Source organism: Talpa occidentalis, unplaced genomic scaffold (assembly GCF_014898055.3).
Source record: "Talpa occidentalis isolate TD23 unplaced genomic scaffold, MPIMG_talOcc4v2.1 talOcc4.3, whole genome shotgun sequence".
Lineage (NCBI taxonomy): Eukaryota > Metazoa > Chordata > Mammalia > Eulipotyphla > Talpidae > Talpa > Talpa occidentalis.
The window spans coordinates 13151621-13173446 of NW_023603184.1; the positions used below are offsets into that span (position 1 = coordinate 13151621).

At 38.5% G+C, this 21826-nt stretch overlaps 1 protein-coding gene across 8 annotated transcripts in view; it reads right to left on the reverse strand.

Annotated features, from left to right (window-relative positions):
• CD44 (CD44 molecule (Indian blood group)) overlaps positions 1–21826 on the reverse strand; it is an 84231-nt gene that overhangs the window by 21084 nt on the left and 41321 nt on the right. For 4 of the 8 annotated variants that reach the window (XM_037522465.2, XM_054699273.1, XM_037522466.2 and 1 more), the window contains exons 4-5: positions 18163–18234; positions 15215–15448 (exon numbers count right to left, since the gene is read on the reverse strand). In XM_037522465.2, coding sequence (XP_037378362.1) covers positions 15215–15448; positions 18163–18234 — 306 coding nt within the window. Of the gene's footprint in view, positions 1–1260; positions 1390–4317; positions 4435–4818; positions 4933–7382; positions 7509–8729; positions 8859–15214; positions 15449–18162; positions 18235–21826 lie in introns of all 8 variants that reach the window. The other 4 variants (XM_054699272.1, XM_054699271.1, XM_037522468.2 and 1 more) reach the window with 3 other exon arrangements.

The following is a 21826-nucleotide window of genomic DNA, read 5'->3' on the forward strand; positions in this document are numbered from 1 at the left end:
ACACTCATTTTCTTAGCAATCAGTATGTGTACTGGAGGACATGAAAGCATTAATGACTTCTCCAATGGATAGAGGATGAATTATAGATGTCAAGTAAAAGTGAAGGAGAAGTAGTTTCTTGACCCAGGCCTTGCTTCCACATCCCCTAGAGGAGGAAGTATACGAGTCCAAGCACGTGAAGTCATTCTGAGACAACCACATCCCAGTGAAATGCACATTAGCTGGTAATGACTTAGAGAAGTAATCAGGTAACAGCTTCCCAAGAGATAAATGTGAAAGTAAACATCATTCACCTCAAAGGCAAGAATGGAATCCATTAGAAACTCTGCTTTCAAACAATAGAATTTGTGGCAATGGAAGACATATAAGAATGCAGCACATCCTATCACATTTTTCTGAGTCAATGGAAAAGTATAGGTAGAAAAAATTACAGTAGTAGTCCCTTAGCAACAACCACACCAAATAACCAGTCACTGAATTCACTGCTTTTCCAGAAATGCATTCTGACGTTGCCATACACTAAAAGGACATTTTGCATTATGTTTTATATTACAAACAGATACATGGGAATATTTCTCTCTGGTACCAAGTGAGAATATGAAACTTGCATTCATTTTCAATACAGGATGCATTTCAATGTTTCTTTCACACAGAGAAAAGAATCATACATAGGAACTTGAAGAGTCACGTTATCTGACACCAAGTAGACATGAGTCCAATTTCCAAAATTCCACAATTCAAGAACAAAAAAGGTGTCTTTCTTGTAAATCTAAAAGCCATTCTATATCCAAGAAGAAACCACCAAGTAGACATGATAAAAGGGTGAAATGACACCAGACAGTTTTTTTTTCTCCAAGTGCCTGACTCCATTTCTTCAAACACGGGGGTTCTGAACAAGTTTATAGAGAACCACATGCTATAAAGGTAGGGCCCATATCACAAAGTAGATTCCTTTACAAAACAAATGGAGTTTTTTAGATTAGACCCTCTACTACAATCTCACTCAGGTATGCTCAAAACTAACTCTGAAAGTGACATACTTAAGGACTTAATTCTTTGGCTCTCTTTCATGTGCTTTTATATGCATTCTTGTTCAGGTGATTTGTTATTCATTGACTGCATTATAATCTATTAAGGAACCTGAACATCTTATGACATCTTATGATTCCCTCAATGTCTTTCCATTCAGTCATTTCAATATCCAACATTTAACCCAAGAGAAAGTTTCCACCAAATTTTCTTTGTTAACCCATCCATTACCGGGTGTCCCTGCTGCTGAGTCAGAATCTTCTTTAGGCACTTGAGGATACTCCCCATGCCATGCAGTCCCAAACCACTGCTCTTTCTGGGTAGCCGTTTCTTCTATTGTGCTACTAGGAGTTGCCTGGGCTGTGAGAAGAATGTGAATTGTGAGCTGTTATTGTTCAATTTCCTCACCAAACCATATATTTCCACCTTAATGACATTTACATGTGGGACAAAAGGTAGAAAAGGAAAGCATTGATTTTCTGAAAGGGATATTGGAAAGTAAATGATCCAAACCATTCATTTTTTCAGAAGAAAAAATGGGGCCCCAAAGAAGTTTTGATTTGCTCAGAATCAGATAGCCTGATTGGTACAGAGGTAGGACTAGACCATGGTTTATGAATTCCCAGCATTATTTTTCTATAGCCTATGACATCATACACCCTATGAGTCCACCTCTTTGCTCCAGTGATTTATGGGGGAGAGGGATAGATTACATAACAATAGATGACAAGATGAGCCCAGTAGAGATGGGCTCACATGACCACACTCCACAACCATGTGCACTGGAAATGTACCAGCAGTGTCTGTCCAGCATGAAAGATATTGGCAATGAAAGGGACTCTACTCCACTAGTACAGTAAGAGGGAACATGTATGTGGTATCTAAAATTGATAAAATTTGGCCTCCCTGGTAGCATAGGGGTTAAGTCTAAGCTCTATCACACTATAACACTGTGTGAGTTTGATCCCTGGCCAGGGAGCTAACGTGGCACAGCAGACCTCTCCTGTCTTACCCGCTGCTCCCCTTAGCAGTGTACTTCAGTCAGTCCTCCTATTCAGTTCCCTACTGTCTCTGGTGAATCTTCTCACCAACCCCTGCCCTCATCTCTGGCCTATACCCCAGTTCTCCTATGCATAAATAAATTAATCTTAAAAATAAGTAAATAAAATTGACAAAATTGCTTTTCCATAAAATTAACTCAGTGAAAGACAAACTATTCTAGCCACTGTTTTGCATTATAAAAACAATACTAGTGTTACAGTATAATTGCAAAGAGACTGGCTGCAATATTTCAGTTTTAAAAAGGACAAAATGAATGGAGTAAAAAAATCTATCAGGATGTCTTTGGGAAAAATCATTAAGCCTTTGACATTTTCTTCTATCACAACTAACAGCAAACTTTTAGTTAATCAAGAAATGAGTCTTTAAACTTGTCAAGCCAAAGCATTTTTCTCTCTTAGAATTGATTGTAATTCATTGTTTTAGAAAATTGATAAGTGTAATTTGATAATTGCAAAAATATTTTTAAAGTAAAACTTATTATCCCCATTTTATCTTTGCCTTGGCAAAACATTCTTGGGGTTAACTGGTTATCCAGAGGGAGGAGAAAAAAATCTAAATCCTAAATATTGCCTCCCACTGACTAAATTGCTACCTCCTGACAAATAATGAAGTTAGAAGAACCACAAAGTATAATTACAAAAAAATGAAAAGAAAAGTTAACCCAAGCATAAGACTATCTACTGCAGTTTCATTAAAAAAAGGGGAAAAGAAAAGAAAAAAAGAAACATGCATGTGTGCACACACATGAACACACACACACACACACTACTCCATCCTCCTTCTAACACTATCTTTAAAAACACAATAATCCTTGTGTTGTTTTCAACATATGGGTTAGCATGGTTTGGAATATTCATTGTAAAATATGAAGGTTGATTTTCTTTTGGAAATTGTTTTTCTCTCGATAAAGTGCAAAAGTCAATGAGATTCTCTTTGTGTTTTGTAAGAATTGCTGGAGCTGGGAGCTGTTGCTGCTTTCCTGCTTTGTTAAGTGCACTTTTCAATTCCCCTCCAGCACTGATGCCCCACCCAGAACATCTTTTGACAACATGCTCATTAATTCCAAGCCTCTTAAGTAGCTTTCTGCTTTTTAAATATAAACTGTCTTAAATAATTTCTAAGCTATGCTATTAAGACCCAACGGGAACTGTTACAGAATCCCATTCTCAATAGACTTCTGCTTCTTATTTCCTTCTATCAGAAAATTCCTCTATTAACTCAACCCATCATTTTCATGGTATATGAAACCTATTGGGGTAAGTAATGAAGTGAATCCCTGTTGGACACATTCAGTATCAATCTCAGGACCTGTTAACCTATGTCCTAGCTGATGTCTGAAGACATCCCTCAAACCAGGGATTCCCAACTCCTTTGGCTTCTCCATTTGACATGTGTGTGTGCATGTGTGTGTGTGTGTGTGTGTGTGTGTGTCTGTGTTTTATCTTTTCCTTTTAGGAGTATCCAAGGTTATGAGAATGAGAGTTAAATCATAGTTTATAAAATGCTACAAGCTATTACCCAAAATTAAAGCTTATTTTTTTAAATCCCAAACATGATAAATAAGAGTAAATACACTTCTTACTTTTTAATTCTACCCTCACAGTCCAACTGTTGTTCCTAAAGTTAGAAAACCTGAGGTGTTTGCACGCAAGTAGGAATAATAGCATCAAAGCCTTCCCCAAGTTACCTCAGGCTTAAAGACAAAGAAGAGTCACAGAATTCAAACACAGGCCATCTAAGTTATGAACTTTCCCCCAAAGAACCTAACGGATGCCTTTCCACAATGCAGCATGGACCAGAATGTGAAAAAGAAACTGGAGTCTTCAAAGATCTTTATCAAAAGGATAGATTCCAAAATCATTGTGCTTGTCAAGTTTTCTTTCCAGATCCCACTGCTAAGCACCCAAAGAAAACACTTTTCCTACATCCATAAACACACAAATCACCCAAATAAAATCATTAGGAATATTTGACATAAAAATTCTGTCTCAGATTTTTAAAAGCATTGTAACTTTTCAACATTTTGGCATTTGGGACAACTTGACAAGTTAACATCTTTCTTCCAATTTCTAAAAAATTGTGCACAGATTTGGCAATTTTTTTTATTCTCTGGGGATAAAAGAAATCACTGTGTGAATATAGATGTGATCAGTGTTTAAGAAAAGTCTTCCCTATTCGCTGGAACGAACTCGTCTACACCAGCACCTCTGACACCATCCTTCTTACTTGTGCTTGTAGAATGTTGGGTCTCCTCTTCCTTCTGATGTTCATGGTGAATGAGAGGAGGGTGAGGGTCCTGGGTCCAGTTTTCCCCATAAGCACTGGTGCCACTTTTGTCCACATCTGTCATGATGATGGTTATATACACTATGACTTTTTAGCAACTGACCTTTGATTGTTCTGTTCTCCCATTAAGGGACAGGCTATTTAATGCTCTGGGCACCAATCTCCAATGGGCATGACATTTCTTAATGATTATCCTTTATTCTACTCAAACCATATTGTCAAGATATTCATCTTTACAATGAGGCAACATAAAATATGTTGTTCCCACCTGGTACAGTATATAAATGACTCCCAAGTCAAATTGAGTATCCTCATAAAAGCTCACTAAGAATTTGTGATGATACAGTAACTAAACTTCCCACTGTGTACTGATGATTGGCCTAGGCAGCATCATAGACTTTGAGAAAAAAAATCTTTCATTAAATATGCATAACCCATTACCATTCATGCTTGTGGTTGTCTGAGGTAATAGTTCTGGATCCACAGAAGCTGGTCTCCATACAGTCCAATCCATGTTCTCACCTGGGTGCATAGGAACTGGTGTTGTCGTTGAAACTGTGATAATGATGATTGAAGTAGTTAAGATAACGTTACTTCTTGAGCCTTCACCACTTGTTTTGCACATTTCCCCCTTCTGTAGTCTATATCGTGAATCATGTATATCAGCTTGTATAGATGATTGAGTGGAAATGGAGGGAAAGTAGAGAGAGACTTCAGCTTGATTCAGCCATATTCTTAAGCATCTCAGTGTCCTTTAAACTCTGTCATAGCATAGTTGAGGTCAGAACATGAGATCTTCTGGAGAAACAGGCAAAGAACTGCAGCAGGAGGAAGGACAGTTTAAAAACGCCAGCCCTCCACCGAGGATAACCAAAAATGTCAGAATTTTGCTCATCCATGCAGTTGTAATGGCCCTTGGCACTGAAAAGCCCAAGGGACTCTGTGTCACTGGCATGTGTGCTACATGTAGATCCACAGGCTGAAGAGGTAAAGACCTGAAAGTTATACCACGATGATCACTTTATGCCTTTAGTAGTTTTGGTGGGAAAGAAACACGCTGAGCAGCCATAGCTTTTCTCTAGGTGAGTCTAAGGTCGAATATCTATGCAGAATGGTTATATGATTTAGCTATACATTTTGCAGATTTATCAAATACCTATGGTATTCTCATCAAATACAAAGCATTTCACAAGCAAGCCATTCATAGCCAATTAAAGAAAAACAAGGTATATACATTCAGTAGAAAAACACCATAGGTAACCAACCACCATCACAGCAGCTCACCGAAAAAAAAAGATGAGATATACATCCACCAGCACCCTGATGTGGTCACTCAAAACAGGAGGGAGAGTGGAAAAGGTCCCTGGCAAAAGGATCATGACAAATTCAGATTCAGTATCTTTAGTAGAAAGGTCATTTATAAATCCATCCTAATTCTTTCAAACTTTATTTTGATACCCAAATAATACAAAATTCCATTCAGAACTGTAGTGCTCTTTTTCACAGAAATATTATGAGCCATATTCTCAATAAGCATGGAAAGGTAACATCATACCCTTACGGAAGACAGCATCCTACTGAATGACACGCATGGGCCCCAAGCAGAAAAATGGACGAAGTTGGAAAGTGGTCACAGAGATGAAAAATGCCAAGGGAAGTGTTTTCTTGGAGTTTAATCATATAAATTATTCTCTGATTGATTTGTCACCCAAGAGAGTTTCTCAAGTACTAAGGAACACGTCTTTATTGATGGGGCCATATCCTGAACCCAAAAGACAGTGTAATAGTATAGCTCCAGTGATTGGGTTACTTGGTTGTCATTCTGAAGTTATTAGAGTTTCCTTTATTCAACTGATTAAGCTCTGCAGAGTTGTCCAAATTAAGAACTATACCCATTTAAAAACTGAGATATAAAGCATCCTATTCATCTCAAGTCTTGGTTATATCAGTGTCATATACTGAGATGCCTCCAACATGTGAGCTATTTTTTGGACTTCTCTCTCTCTGGGTACTGCCATTTGGGGATGAAACTCTCAGGTTTTAATAGGACAAACAGAACTTTAGTAACCAGAGAGGACTCATGCAGTACCCCAAATACACATCATCTGCAAGGAAAAACAGAATTATGATGGAGCCAAGTCTAGGATTGTTGTCTCTGTTTAGCAACATCTTAGGTCATTATAGGAATATGTGAGAAATAGCCATGAAGATAGACTGTGACACCAACCTTTGCATTTTAAAGGTTATTTCAGCTCAATTTCCATCCTTATTCTCAAAAAGTTTTACAATTGTCACACTATAATGCAATGTTTTCAACATTTGCTTTAATAGTTGGCAATATGTTGTTAAAGTTCAGCTGACATCTGTCCTTCTCTTCTGTATCTTTCTGTTTTATTTTTGTCTATCTTGTTTGTTAAAACTCTGGATTAATTATCTTGATCTCAACTAGCTTTTGATTAACTATGACAATTCTTGAATTCTTGTTCTCAACTTAAGCCTTTCTAGAACATTCTAAGCCTCAATTTGGGATCATCTACAAATTTAACTAATACCCTTCCAATCACATTCTGCAACTTTATTGCTTCAATAGACCATGAGATCCTTGAAAGCAAGAATTCTATGGTATTTTTTTTTCATCTTTGTGTTTCAAACACCTAGCAGAGTAGGTACACAATATTTATTGTAATGTTTTACTAGGCCACCTCTGACAAGGCTTAATAATTAAAAGAGACTTCATAGAGCAGTCCCTATTTAAAAAAAAAAAAGAAATAAATATCATGAGGCATTGGGAATTTTATGAAATATATCTTTCCCATTTCTTCTCCAAATGTGTTTTGCTTCCATTCAAAAAATTCTATTTCTTCCTTCATAATCTCATCAAGGTACAAGTAAGATATGATGATAAGGTCATGCTCATATTTCAGATTAGATTTCCCTAGATAGACACTATTGGGCATCACTCAGAAACTTGCATGAATGGTTCTACTGTAATTGGTTATTCTTACTGGTGCTGGAGATAAAATCTTCATCATCATCAATGCCTGATCCAGAATAACTGGGGTGTTTGTCTCTTTCATCTTCATTTTCTTCAGTTGGCTCCCAGCCTGCTGAGATGATATTTGAATCCGTACCTGTTGTGGTGACTCATGTTAGTGGATGAACTGGATGTTGTGCAACCCATTTGATAAAGGAAGAAAGTCAGGCACAGAATGTATAATGGAGTTCCCAAGATTGCAAGAATAAAGTAAAGAGGTTTGGATTGTATTCCCCAAATTCTTTTTTTCCTGAAGCTAATATATAGGCCTAAAAGCAATTGGTTATGATTTTTACAATTGACTGTTTTCTAAAGGAAGTTAAAAGAATAAATATGGACATAACTCCATAAAAGGAAAAGAGGCCAATGAACGGAATTCCCCCTTTCTTCCAAAGACATTTGTTGTTAACCTATTAAGCATATGCCATTAAAGATAAGATGGCAAGAATACAAAGGGAAGATTTCATATGTGCCTATTTGCTTTGTCAAATCATCTTCACAAAAACATTGGAATCTAAACACATATTTATTTATTTCTAAACTCCCATAATTGTATTCACAATTTGCTAAATCATTTTTTAATCTTCTCTAGCACCAAATCACCGTAGCTCTGAGAGCACATGAAAACTTCACTGCAGTTCCCAGTAATGGTTTAGCAGAGAACAAAGAAATTAATCAATTAAAAGAGAGCTTTTATTAATCAACCAAAGGGGTCACTAAAGTGTACAGTAGCTGGCATTTTGAGAAATCCTCACTTTTTTTTAGATACACTTACAGAAAAGGATATAGAAACCTTTTACTTTCTACCTTCCTTAGTGGTTACAGTAAGAGATGTCTCTACTGAAAACAGGTTTCCAATATTTTGAATGAGCTCCAGATTATTTTTTGGAATGACTATTTGTCTTTTTATAAGTGTTTAATCCCAAAATAGTTTCATTGATGATGATTTTTTAAAATATTTTGTTAGCTTTAATTATCTTATTTTATTTGCTTATGAAAAGTCAAGAACTTTTTATGTTTTGGTCATTGTAGAATAGCTTTCAAAGTCAAAATTTTGTTCGCTCATCAAGAAAGACCTGGTTCCTCCTCCTTATTAGCCTCCTCCATGCTCTATTAATTCCAAAGTGTAGAAAGAAGAAATCTGATTATTTAATGCTACAATGTTGAGTATCTCAGAACTTATGATCTTTCTAAAGTCATCAAAGAAATAATTTATGAAACCAGAAAGACTTTAGACTTTGACAATATCCCATAAATCAATGAGAATTATGGAAGATTGTCAAAAAACATATGACATGAGATAATCATAACTCATTACCAGCCATTTTTGTTGTTGGGTGAGGATGATTCTTAGTCTCTGATGGTTGAAACCACCATGAAAACCAATCATGTGCTTCTTGTTTCCTGGTTGCTGTTTTGGGAGTTGTGTCACTAGTGCTCATCAAAGCTGTTGTAACTACAATTGAATTGATCATTGAAAAATTAATTATCAGTTCCTAAAGAATAGCATCCTGTATGCTCTTACTCTTTTGCTATTCAAGACAATCATCTATACTTGAGTTAGACGGTTAAAAGAAAAGAAAAAAGCACAGAAGTCCCATTTCTTTCCATGGCCCAGACTGGAGTTCATAGAATGTCAGAGATTTAAGGACCTTAAATACCATCTGGTTCATGCTTGTCATCTTAGAGATGAAAAAATTGTGCTGCAAGATCTCACTTGTCTGAGGGCAGATAAGCTATATAACAAAGTTCTCAAGAGAAACATGAGAACTATATTTGAATTTTGAAAAACTATAGTGTAAAAGGGATTATAATTTTGTCTGCACTCTCAAAAGGTCAAGCTAAGACCTGTGCTCAGAATTTTGGGAAATGGATATTCTTCCAAATGCTGGATTCAAAAGGCAGTAATCTGAACTAACCAACAATGAGCTTCTTCATAGAGAATTATGATCACTACCATCAGAAGGTCACTTAGCAGGAAACTTGTACAGGGGATTAAATGATTAGAGCTATTGACTGAACTAGACCATTTAAGATCCTCTTCAAATCTGAGAGTCTATTTTAAAACCCAGCTCTTCAGATTAGTAGTACTTCATCTGTTATACAGTCTGTATTGACCAACCAATATCATTGTCCAAGAATTTAGGATATGATATTTCTGCCAGCAGTCTAAGACTTATAACCCCAGCACTCTTAAAGACAGGGAAGAATGACAGATGAATTTTGAAAAAAAAAAAAAAAAAAAAAAAAAAAAAAAAAAAAAAAAAAAGCCTTTCTACTTTCCTCCATGCAGAGTCCAAATCCTCTAGTAACCTTGTCCATGGTCACTTTTCATATAAACACCAACTTTGCAAAGCAGAACAGAATATTTTGAGTCCCAGTTCTTGAAAATACAGTATTCAGTCAGGAAAGACAGAGATGAAGTGACCCAATGATCTCATCAATAAGAACAGAAGCAAGAGTTCTGATTTGGAAACTTCCAAAGACTGCCATTTCTGCAACCATGCAATGTATCAGAAGAATATTGGATAAGAGTAGATGAAAAACCAGAAAAAATTCAAGCAGGGATGCTGAAACCAAGTTTAAGTCACCAAATGTGAAAGAAAGCTGACCTAGACTGCTTTCTTCAGCTATCAAGAAAGCCCAGAAGTGACCCAAGATGAAGCAATGGTAAGACGTGCTTCATAATGATTGTCACAATATGCTTTTTAAAAATAGTATATTTATCTTGCAATCTCACCCCCCTCTTTCATACACACACATACACACACATCAGCCCATTAATCACTATGTTATGCAAGCATAACATAACATCAGCACTAGTTTCATTATGCTAGTATTTGTTGAAATAAAAATAGCTTATTCTATTAGTTACTAATATTTTAGTAAATGTCTTATGAGTTAAACAAATGTAAAAAACCAATTTTATTACTCTCCTTCTAGAAAAAGAATGCCTAATTATTTTGAATTGCAGACATTTCCTCCATCAACAAAAGCTCCTAAATGAAAATATAATTGTAGTCTACCTTTGTAACAGACTTTGAATCCTTTCCCACAAAATCTCTCATGTCAAAATGCTTTGCAATAATTTAGAGTAAATAGTTAAACATCCAGGGAGCTTGTTAGAGCCCTAGATTCTGATGTAAAGCAACAAATCACTTCCTACATATTAAGTGGAAGTTTCAATTATCCAAACAGGTATCCAGGGCCCAGGGCCTATAGTTTCCATCCATAAAGCAGTCCTTCCTTCCTACTATTACTATTACTGACTGGTAATTAGATCAGCAGGGAGTATGGATTTTCTAATTGACTTCTTTCTAGAATGCACATTTTGAATGAATCTCCAAAGCTTCTGAAGAGAAAAATAATTCTGATTCTATGAGCATATCTCCAGAAGGAAACAAATAGGATATTTAAAAGGTCCTCGATCCACAGGCCTTTCAGATAAATGAAAAGGTCTCACACCTTGTGGTTACAAAGGAGGGTGAAGGAGCAGTAGGAGGAAAATTCCCCATCATGATAATGGATACTGTTTCCTTTAACACTGAGAGACCTGTCATTCAGGACAACAGATAAGCAAAAGACATAACAGTTTACCTGTCGTTGCTGCTGTTGTTCGATCCTGAGTCTTTGGCTGTGAATTACCCAACCAGGACCATATCCAATTATTTTGTTCCTGAGCTGCTGCATGGCTATTTGAGTACACAGCTGAAGTAACTGGATCAATTATGAAAACATCATTTAGTGAATTCTTGCCACAAAACCTCTATTCCCAGTCCCGTCTGTATAGTCAGCCTGTGTCCATAATAGAATGAAGATTAGGGATAAAAATCAAGACCTGGTTTTATCTTTCCAGTCTCTGAGAATCATAAGACAGAATCAGAAATGCAAATGCGCAGTAATTCAGCGCTGCTCATGTTCTGTGTAGCATCTGGCACAGAGAAGTCCTCAAATATGGATTGAAAGAAAGACTAGTTTACTGATCCTCTGTGTGCTAGTAGAATGCAGGCTCACAGCAAAATCAGCAGCCATTTAATAATCCATGTTGGAAAAAGATTTTATATTTACTGGAGAGTCATTTTTGAAAGTTGCTTTCATTCATTTATTTATGGAGTATTTTTAGAGCTGTTGCTTGTATGTTTCTGGTCTATTATTGTTAAGTGATAGTGTGATGACAACAGGCATTTCAAAGCTCAACCCGCAATCATTAACCTCAAGTCAAGCTTTACACTTGAGTGGAACTTTGCAAAGAATGTGTGTTCAAAGTGTTGAAATTAGATAAAGCTTCCTCAAGCATCCACCTAACGCTTTCTGTCACTTTTGATTATAATTCTGAATGAGTTCCCAGAAAAGAAACAAAACTGCCCAAGTTAGATTTTGAACTCTGTTCAAATTAAAGGAAGGATAATCAGTAATATTTTACAACTTGAAATCTCTCATTTGACTCTCAAGTTGGACTTAAGTCCAGAATGATTCCCTGTAGATGAACAATGAAAAGATCATGAGGATAAACATCTCAAGCAGTTGAAATCTTCAAAAACCACACCCAATAGAAGTGACAACATTTCTCCTCAAGAAAGCAATCTTGCAGGTATACACTCTCAAAATTTATCTCAGGTGGTTCTTGAACACCTTGTGGCCTGTCACTGAATCTACTGGAAGTCCAGGAACTCCAGATTAAAAACTCCATCTCTGTCCACCAAACATCAACACCCTGCACACTGTGTTCTGTGCCAAGAGGCCATATTTGCTCAGAAGAGAGAGTAGAAAGAAAGCCATTTCACCAATGATGCTGTCAGATAAACTTTAGCATCTCCCTGGAAAATTCAGACACCCCATTCTCAGCTCAGAAACTTCATTAAAGATAAAGAGTTTCCGCTGCCCTCATCCTATAAGAAGCCAGGAAGAAACCAACAAGAAGTAAGTATATGAGAGCAAGACAGAAATGGGCATTATTTCTGTCTTCTTGAGAGTTGTCATATGAAAAAGCAACTGCTACGCCAACAGAGTTTCCAGTTTTCCCCACCCAAGTCAGCCGTGCCAGACCATCCAAAAAATTATTTGACACCCAGAAGACAAGGAAATAGAGAACTCCAAGGCAGGAGTCTGTTTCCTGAATTAGTTTAGGTTTCTAGATTCCAATGAAGTCCAGATCACCATTGAAAAGAGGGTAATGACATGCCTCCAGGATGGTTCTTCCAAAAATAACATTTATTAAAAAAACAAAAAAAAAAAAACAAAACACGCCTGCTGAAGTCAAAAACTTCCCGGATGGTTGTTCTTATTGACTTTCCCTATTGCCACCCACTAAAGACCCTCTAGGAGGGGATGAGCCAGCCAAGCCAAGGACTTGTGCTGCCCGACACTCAGCCAGCTTCCCTCTTGACCTCTGGTCTCCTGCAGGCAATAGGGAGAATGTGTAATCACTAATTCCCATTCTCGGTCCAACAGTCATAAGGTTTTGGGAATCTCCTCACTGGACTTAGAAAACACAATCTATTCAGGAACTTATCAGGCTAACTTTTTCTAGTGTGTCTAATACTTCAAGTTTCCACCTAATTGCTTGCTTTGACACACTTCTTTGTACGAATTGGATTGCTTGAAGGTTCTGTTGGTTTATTGCACACAATAACATTTCAAGACTCTCAAATTCATCTTCCCTGGATGCACTCTAGTAGAAAAAATGAATCTCTCTCTCCCTAAACTACTAAAAGAAAATTAGCAAAGTGCTCTGAAAAGACGAAAGCATTACTTGTTTCTCAACCCAAATCCTGAACCATCTTTCTACCGAGTCTCCTAGCATTCTTTTTCCTTGATTTCTGAACACTATCTAAGCTCCATGAAGGTAGCACTAACTCTGAGTTAGTCCTAAGTTCAGCACTGAGAAAACCTGAAGCATAGTTTGAATGAAGAACTATCTTACTTCTCTTTGACATCACATCTGATGGTGATTAATAACATCATAGATCACCATAGGCTTGGGATACACTAGGTCCTTAAAATATGTTTGCCGACTAACTTAATCAGGAAAGACACAGTGCTTAAAAAATGAACTATGAATGTTCATTAAAAGTGCTCATAATCTTCCTACAGCACATGTAAAGTACTATTTTATATAGGTTATTGGCAACCTGAATGTCAGCTTCAACATTCCACGTGATACATTTTGTCAGGATTTTCTTCTTTGGTGGCAAATGGTACTTTGGCATTGACCTGATCTGCTTCCTGCTAAGACTACTAATTATGTTGGTTCTGCCTGATAAAATGGCCTGGCCTGATGAGAAGCAACTTCAACGTGGTTACTTATAAAAGACAGGGAACCCCAGAGGAGCAAGTAGCCTGTAGCGCTGCCTGCCGGGTTTGCAGAAGGTTCTCTTAAGAAGGGTTGTCCTTGGGACCACAATTATGAGCTGACAGTCTCAAGGCCGTTAGGAATGTGGGAAAGCAGTTTGAAACTTCTGCTTTTGGAAATGCTTCAAAGAATCTGCAGAAACTGAACAGAACCCCAAATCTATTTGTGCCACACCCTCAGCAAGGCACTCACAGAAAACACTTTTGAGCTAAATCACAGTGCTCGGGAGGTTGCCCTGGCTTCTGAGTGAAAAGGGATAGAAAGGTGTCCACCTTGAGCATTCACGAGCCGGTAGATTTCTGCCACACTCTTCTGCACACTCTTCGAGCTCAGAGTCCCACTTTTTGAGAGCCACAGCCAGGAAGGGGGAAATGCAGGCCTTGTGAGGAAAGGCAGGAAAGCCCTCCAGCAGATGCCCTGTTTGCATTTAAATGATCCCCAGAAAGCAGGCAGTCAATCCAGAAACCAGTTTTAAAACAAACCATAGTGGGGAAGCAAAGAGGAGGAAGAGAAGAAGCTAAGAGGGAGATGTAAACACTTCCCATTGCAAGTAAAGCACAAGGGACTAAAACCCCCAAAGAAATCCAATGCCATGTTTACATATTTCCACTCTTACAGCCCCAAAGTAATGAATTACCCACACAAACCAGCAAGTACTAAGAGCCTTCCCCTCAGGCTGCTATAGAAAACATCTAAGCAGACTGAATTTGAGCAGATAACCTCTTCAGCTATGTTTCCATAGACCAAAAACAAAGGAATGATTTAGTAAATCAATGGTTGATGACTATGACCAAACACAGTGCAATCAATAACGTGAGTATAAATCAGGTTAAAACATAAAAATATAAAGTTGACTGGGAAAGGGGTTGATGGAATGGTAACCAGACACAGTGATTCCAACTTTATGAAAACAATCCCATCCGTTGGTAGACTCTGGCAAGAAGGCAACAGAACATAGCTTCTGTATCAGGCTTGGATTGTCACTACCGCCTAGTGACAAGCGCACAAGAGGAGTTTGAATTGAGGCTACCAGAGGGCGAGGGGGGACACAGAGGGGAGATGGGCACAGTGGACTATGGCAAAAGACATGGGTGCCTTATCGGTGGGGTGTGGTAACATACACCTGAAGGAGGTAATCCTATACCTCTAAAACACACGCAGTGTTGTCAACCAATGCTACCGCAATATAAAAGAATTTAAGAATTTTAAAAAAAGCTTCAATATAGCATTTCTTATCCCAAGGTAAGAAAAAGATTTGTCAATGGAAAAGAACATAAGTTATAGAAGTCAGCGTGTACAGGTCACTGACAACCGCCATGACCCCTCCCCAAGCGGGGTCACCAACTTCTCGACAGTAGACAATGGACACACAAGTGCCTGTCATTCAGAAAGATCAGAGACATTTCAGCAAATCAGTGAGATTGGAAAGCAGAGTGACGCCTTCTCCTTACTGGTGACAGGGCTGCCCTCCGGGCTCTCGGACACTCCGTAGTCCTCTTGGTCATAGATTGGGTGAGCAGTGGTTGGCAGGTGCGTGTTGAAGATGTAACCTCCCGAAGTGCTTCTTTCACTGGAGGAGCCACTGCTCATGTCCTCTTCAGGGGCACTGCTGGGGTTGATGTCATTAGGGTTCGTTCTATATTCGCCTGTCTTGGTGTAGCGGGTGCCATCACGGTTCACGATTGCTGTAAGAGAAAGAAGGCTCTTTCAGAATGGGGCAGCTGACACTTTCTGAGTGTAGGAAAAGGCTGTGGATTATCATGGAAGACTGTGACTTCAAAGTTATTTTCTTTGTGATTTAGAAAAACAATACCTGACTACCAATCTAGTGTGTGTGGTTGGGGTGGGGGGGGGTTGGGCATGGAACAGCTGATGCCCTAAGAAAGTGAAGCAGGGCCTCCCCGGTGGCGCAGTGGTTGAGCGCTGGGTTGCAAAGCTGCCCGCAGCCTCTGCAGCACCTGTTCGATCTCCGGCTGCTCCCCGGCCACCGGAGGAGTGTCCCACATGGCGCGCAGACCTCTCCTGCCGCCCGCTGCTCCCCTCAGCAGTGTACTTCGGTCCTTCTGCCTGCTCTGCTCCCCGCTCTGGCTCTGGTGAATTCTCTCACCCTCCCGCGCTTCTGACTGTACCCAGTGCTTGTATAAATAAATAAATAAATCTTAAAAAAAAAAAAAAAGAAAGTGAAGCAGCTGCAGCCACCTGCACATCCTGGAAAGAGGATGTGCTTGGCAGCCCCCTTGTTGGATTCTGGTTTCCTGTGGCTCTCAACAAGGGAACTCTCTGAAATTCAGTTTCATCATTTGTAAAATGGGGGGCTACCATTAGCTTTTGTTATGAGCATTCTATATGTTGTGAAGTACTGAGAACAGTATTCAACACACACAATAGGTGCTTAGAAATAATGTTCTCCTACCTGGTCCCTACTCTCCCTTTGGAAGTACATGCAACATTGATTGCTGTCAATTGCATCTACTGCCAAAAGGATTCAGAGAAGATAAAGCAGTGATTAGCCTTAGCAGAGAAGATGTATCAGCAAATACAGCAAGAATTCGATTTTCTTTCTAAAGAGCAGATTCTGTCAGTTTCAGCAAATTCTTACTGCTGGCTAGGAATCATCATGCTTAAATATTGACAGAGCTGCTTCTATCTTCTGTGAAATTCAAACTTAGAATTAACCAACATGGGTATATAGAAAGGTCAAAATCTTTGCTTTAAACAGGAAATGACAGAGGGAGAAAAAGTAAGAATATTCACTGCCTTCAAGCGTGGGCTACTCACTCCACAAGGTGCCTTTGGCTGAAATTATTTTCTGCTGTATTACATTGGTAGGGATAAAGATTCCTTTTTTGCACTTATCTATTTTGCTTACCCAAGTGGAATTATTAATAAAACATAAACTTAAAAACATTCCAAAGTCTCAATCAACCTGATAATCTTTGCAGAGGCAGATAAAGGAACACACACACACACACACACACACAAATTGTGATTTTGAAAGAGCTCCCTGGGGACTAAGAAAATGGGTAATTTATTGAGCATCTAGTAATGAGCCAGGCAGTCTTTAGATATATTTTCTTTTTAATTTTCATGGCAATTCTCCTGTGTTATTCCATTATACAGATGAGAACACTAAGGCTTGGAAAGAATAAGTCATTCCTCTAAGATCTCATTTGTGGAAAGGAAACAGAATTTCAAACCACACCTGAGAAAGACAGCATGTCTCACATAGCCGACTTCCTCTGTCTTTTGCAAGGCACAGGCTGGGGCAGTTCTTTACACAAGTGGAGGATAATCTGGAGCTAGATTTGTGTGATCCAGGAAGAGTCTCGCTTCCCTGTCACTTCTGCCCCCAAGCCTCCTCAACACTCTGCTGCTCCTCAAAGAAATGAGGCTGACTGGCAATGATTAATAATTGACTATTAATTAGTGGGTTGGCATCTCTGAAATATTGTTTCCAACAGCTGAAGATAATCAAGATGATTTTAGGTGAACAGGGTATAAATAGAGCTGAAACAGATTGGGAAGTTTATACCCTTTATAATTACCTTTCAATATTTTAGTTAAATCAAAGGGTTTAGTTTCTAAACCCTTTAGAAAATCTGAAGGGTCAAAATACTCCTACTCCCAACATGTATAATCCCCTTCTATAAGACAACCCATGGCTCAGAGTCTATAATAGTTAGAATTTAAGAAAATTATTTCATTTTCCCACACAAATATTTTATTTTATTTTAAAGATTTATTATTTATTTATTTATTTGTACAAGCACTGGGTACAGTCAGAAGCGCGGGAGGGTGAGAGAATTCACCAGAGCCAGAGCGGGGAGCAGAGCAGGCAGAAGGACCGAAGTACACTGCTGAGGGGAGCAGCGGGCGGCAGGAGAGGTCTGCGCGCCATGTGGGACCCTCCTCCGGTGGCCGGGGAGCAGCCGGGGATCGAACCGGCGCCGCAGAGGCCGCGGGCAGCTTCGCAACCCAGAGCTCAACCGCTGCGACACCGGGGAGGCCCTCCCACACAAATATTTTAAACATTTATTTCTACTTATGCAAGGCATTCTGGTTTTCCACTTGCAATTCTTTTAAAAAAATAATCCCTTTTAAATAGAAAAGAATGAGTTAACTAAATGAAAACTATCAAGCAGATGATAATGTTGTATGTATAAATATGCCACAAAAAAAACATGACAGTGATTTTCAAATGACTGGACTTGAGTTTTGGGGTAAACCAGAGAGTAGATTGAAGTCATAGCAGGAAAAGGGAAGAGATATTGAATTACCACCAATGTCTCTAAACTTAGGAAAATGAGAACTGTTCTAGCCAGCTGCATCTCATAGAAAATGCACCTGATCCCTTTCCCAAAGATGGGGAAACTCAGCCAAGTAGAGAACAGATACGTACTTATGGAGACTGGACCTTCGAAGGAATTGGGCAGGTCTGTGATCGAGGCACAGTCTTCTTTCATTTCGGCAGCTATTGGGGAGAAAAAGAAAACATCTTGAGGACACCAAAACACATAAGTTAAATCTATTCCTGGTTCTGTTAATTATGATGGAGTTTTATTTTAGCTAATTCCATGCAAATAATTTTCTTTCTCTGAAACTTGGCTACCCTTTAAGGAATTATCTGGTCTTTGTAATGCATTTTCCATTTTCATTTCATAAATATCTGGAAGTTTACTTGTTCCCATACCAACCCAAAAAACTTATTTGTTAACAAATAAATATATTTTGTACAATGGTGAACAAAATGGACACAGTCCTTTCTTGTGAGCATACATGAAAAGTTATTTTTAAGCCATAAAATCAATATGAAAATATTTTTCAATGAAAACATATATGCACTATAATGAGAAAATCATGTATAATCACAATAACCTACAGAAATAATGGAAAAACACAGCAGAAATATAAAATATTTATCCACATGAACTGCATGATAATCTGAAGATTAAAATAAACAAAGAATTTGTTAGAAATATTTAAAAACAACTGTATCTTTAATATTTTCATTAATGTATTACTTTATTAATTTAGCTAATCTCCTTAAGTGCCTATTCTAGACTGCTTCTTAATATGTAGTTTTTGAGACTACTTTTGGCTTAGGTGCCCAGAATGTCTCTTGTTTTAATGTATCTCTGACTTTTCTTTTTATTTTGTCCTCCATCTATCTTGTACTTTGCCCCCTTCTTCAGGAATGAAGATTTTTGCCTTAGTTTGGGCCTGCCTGATCACACACAGATGTCTGTGAACAGCACACTCTAAAGCCTCATAAAACAGGACCTGAAAGCTCCACCCTGCCCACATTCCTTCGGTCCTAAAAGAAGACTACATGATCTCTCCAGATCTCTCCATGAGCTCTTCCATTTGTGCTCAGATGCTCTGTTTAGTAAACAGACCTTGTGTTGAACACTAAAATCCCAGAGAGTTTTAACTGACTTTATTGTTAAGGGAAAGTTGAATCCATGGGTACATTACAGCTTTTATAGTGTATGTGTGTGCGCACGCGCGCGCGCAGATACACACGTGCATGCACACTTTACTGTAAAATGGCAATTTATCTTGTTGGGTTGGTTTCTCTAGAGTTGCTTCTTGGAAGCAAGGGGTGATAAATGGATGGGTAGAAAATGGATGGATGGATAGAGGCAGGCTACTATCACAGGGAAGGCGGTTATCCCAAGTATTTTACACGTTCTGGTATAAATCACTAATTACGCAACAAATTGGACAAAACCACACATTGAACAAAATAGGTTTGCTTGCTTCCCAATTCTTGGGGCATCTTTCTGCACCAATAAAGTCTAAGTTCCCTATCTGCCTATTTATTTGCCTTCATAGAGAAATTAACTGATAAATTCATATATTCAACTGGACATAAAGCAAGTTTTAGGAAAAACCATTCTTGCAAAGACTGATTAGAAGATTTCTCAGAAACTCTTCAAAAAGAGTCATCTCCTTGGAAAAACCATTTCTCATTTTTTAATTCTAAACCAGATTCTCACTCTCCCCCACATCCCACACCATTACATGTTATCCCGCTCTCCTTTCTTCTTCAAGTTCACCACTATCTACAATTATCTTGTTCATTTCACTTGATGGTTGTTCATGGCTCATGTCCAAACCCGTGCTGTCTACTATCCACCCACCTCCACAGAAATAGGTGAGCTCTGTAAGATGAGTAGTAACCTTATCTGTGTTGATTAGAACATTATATGGGATGGAGAAAGAGAGATGTTCAATAAATCTTGTTTGATGAATGGAAAAGGAAAAAAGGATCAATCTAATTTCCCAAGGGTTGAGTTTTCCAGTTAGCATACCTGAGATGTTAACCCCCAAAGTGGTCTGCATAGATAAACAGGTCAAGAAGCATTTAGATAATCCCTGAATGCCGCAACAAGCAATTCAAGGCAGTTACAGATATATCAGTCTATGTTTTCCTTTTAAGCATTTACTCATACACCAGATCAATCATGTAATTAAAAAAAGGGAAAAAAAGATAAACATGTTCTTGTCCCATCTTTTAAGAAATTTGCAAAGCATGGGAGGAAAATAATAATTAATATTTCTTTCATCTTTGCAGTTTAAATAGTTCTTTCTCAACAATTATTTCATTTGAAAATCAAGGCATATAGCCAAGCTGGGAGGTCTTTTAGGGTAACAATCCTGTTTATTTGGGAACACCACCCAACAGTGGTTGAAACAGTGAGATGCTTCTGATGTTCCTACATTGCACAGACCCAGAATCAGGCCTTGGATTATGGCTTCTTTGTGCTAGAGTTTGAACAAATGCCTCCAAATTCAAACATAACTGCAGATAACGGTAGTGCACCAGGAATTTCCAGGAGCAGAGTTGCCATAAAGGGGCATCACGTCAAAACCAATAAGATGGTTTTTGTAAATGAGCAGAGCCTTTGTTCAAATGGACCCCTTTCATGCTCCAATTTGCCTACGCTTTTATAAAGAACATCAAATCTGGCAGCATGCTAAGACGATGGTGACCCAAATGTGCAGTTCACATTCAATTCCCATGTGAGGCGAGGGGACCGTACTGGACAGCCTTTCATTCCATTCAGCGAGCAAGGCAATGTGGGGGTCTGGCTTAGTGAGACTTTCTTGACCCCAAGGATTGGCTAGATTCTGAGAGGGGCTTCCTTCCTCATATGCCAGGGAGAATTAACCGTTTTATGATTTTCTCCTCCTTATTTTGTGTCTCTCCATAGGTTGAGTGATCTGAATATATTTGACATAATCTACTGGTTTTACACTTCCCAACTAATCAACCCTGATACTTTCTCTTTCCAAAACTTTCATTTTCTCCTCTTGATTCCCACTCAATCTATACTGTTCATACATACAACAGCGGGATGGTGGTGAGTGTGTGTGGAGGGGGCAGTGTAGTCTAAAGCTACTGATGTAGTCTCACAATTCCTCTGATGTCTCTACTTTAGTGAAAAATGCATGCACTTTGCATATTCCACTATCTCATATAATATCTGTCATATAAAAAATGCTGTAAGTCATTGTAGAATCTTAGCTGAGTTTATCTCATAGAGTATCTTAAATCACTTCTCAGCTAATTTAACATCCACGTCCCATCCTTAATGCAACTGACAGTTCAAGAAGAGATGTCAAGTTTAATTTGTGATATGTCTTTTCCTTCACACAATCTCAAACCTTTAGGGGGAACAGAAGGCCCAATTTGAGAAGAAAGACATTTATCTGATTGTTGGCATTCAAAACTTTGACTTTTATGGCTTTGACCTATCTCAAAAGACCCTGAAGATTCATGATGCCTGGAATTCTTCAATCTTGCTGGGGCCTGAACGAGACTTGTAAACATGAGTTTCTAAGCTAATGTTTGGAAGTAAGGCCCTTAGACAGGGAAGAGGCCCGGCCAGCAGCACAGCATGCACCCCTGAGCTTGGCTTTCTTATTGTCTAATTGTCAGGCTCTCAATAATTGGGTAAAGACACTAAGGAAGGTCAAAGACCTACCATATATCCTCCCAGCCTTCTCCCTTCAGCGCCAACCTTTAGTACATACTCCAAGTCGTTTGCCTTGTCTTC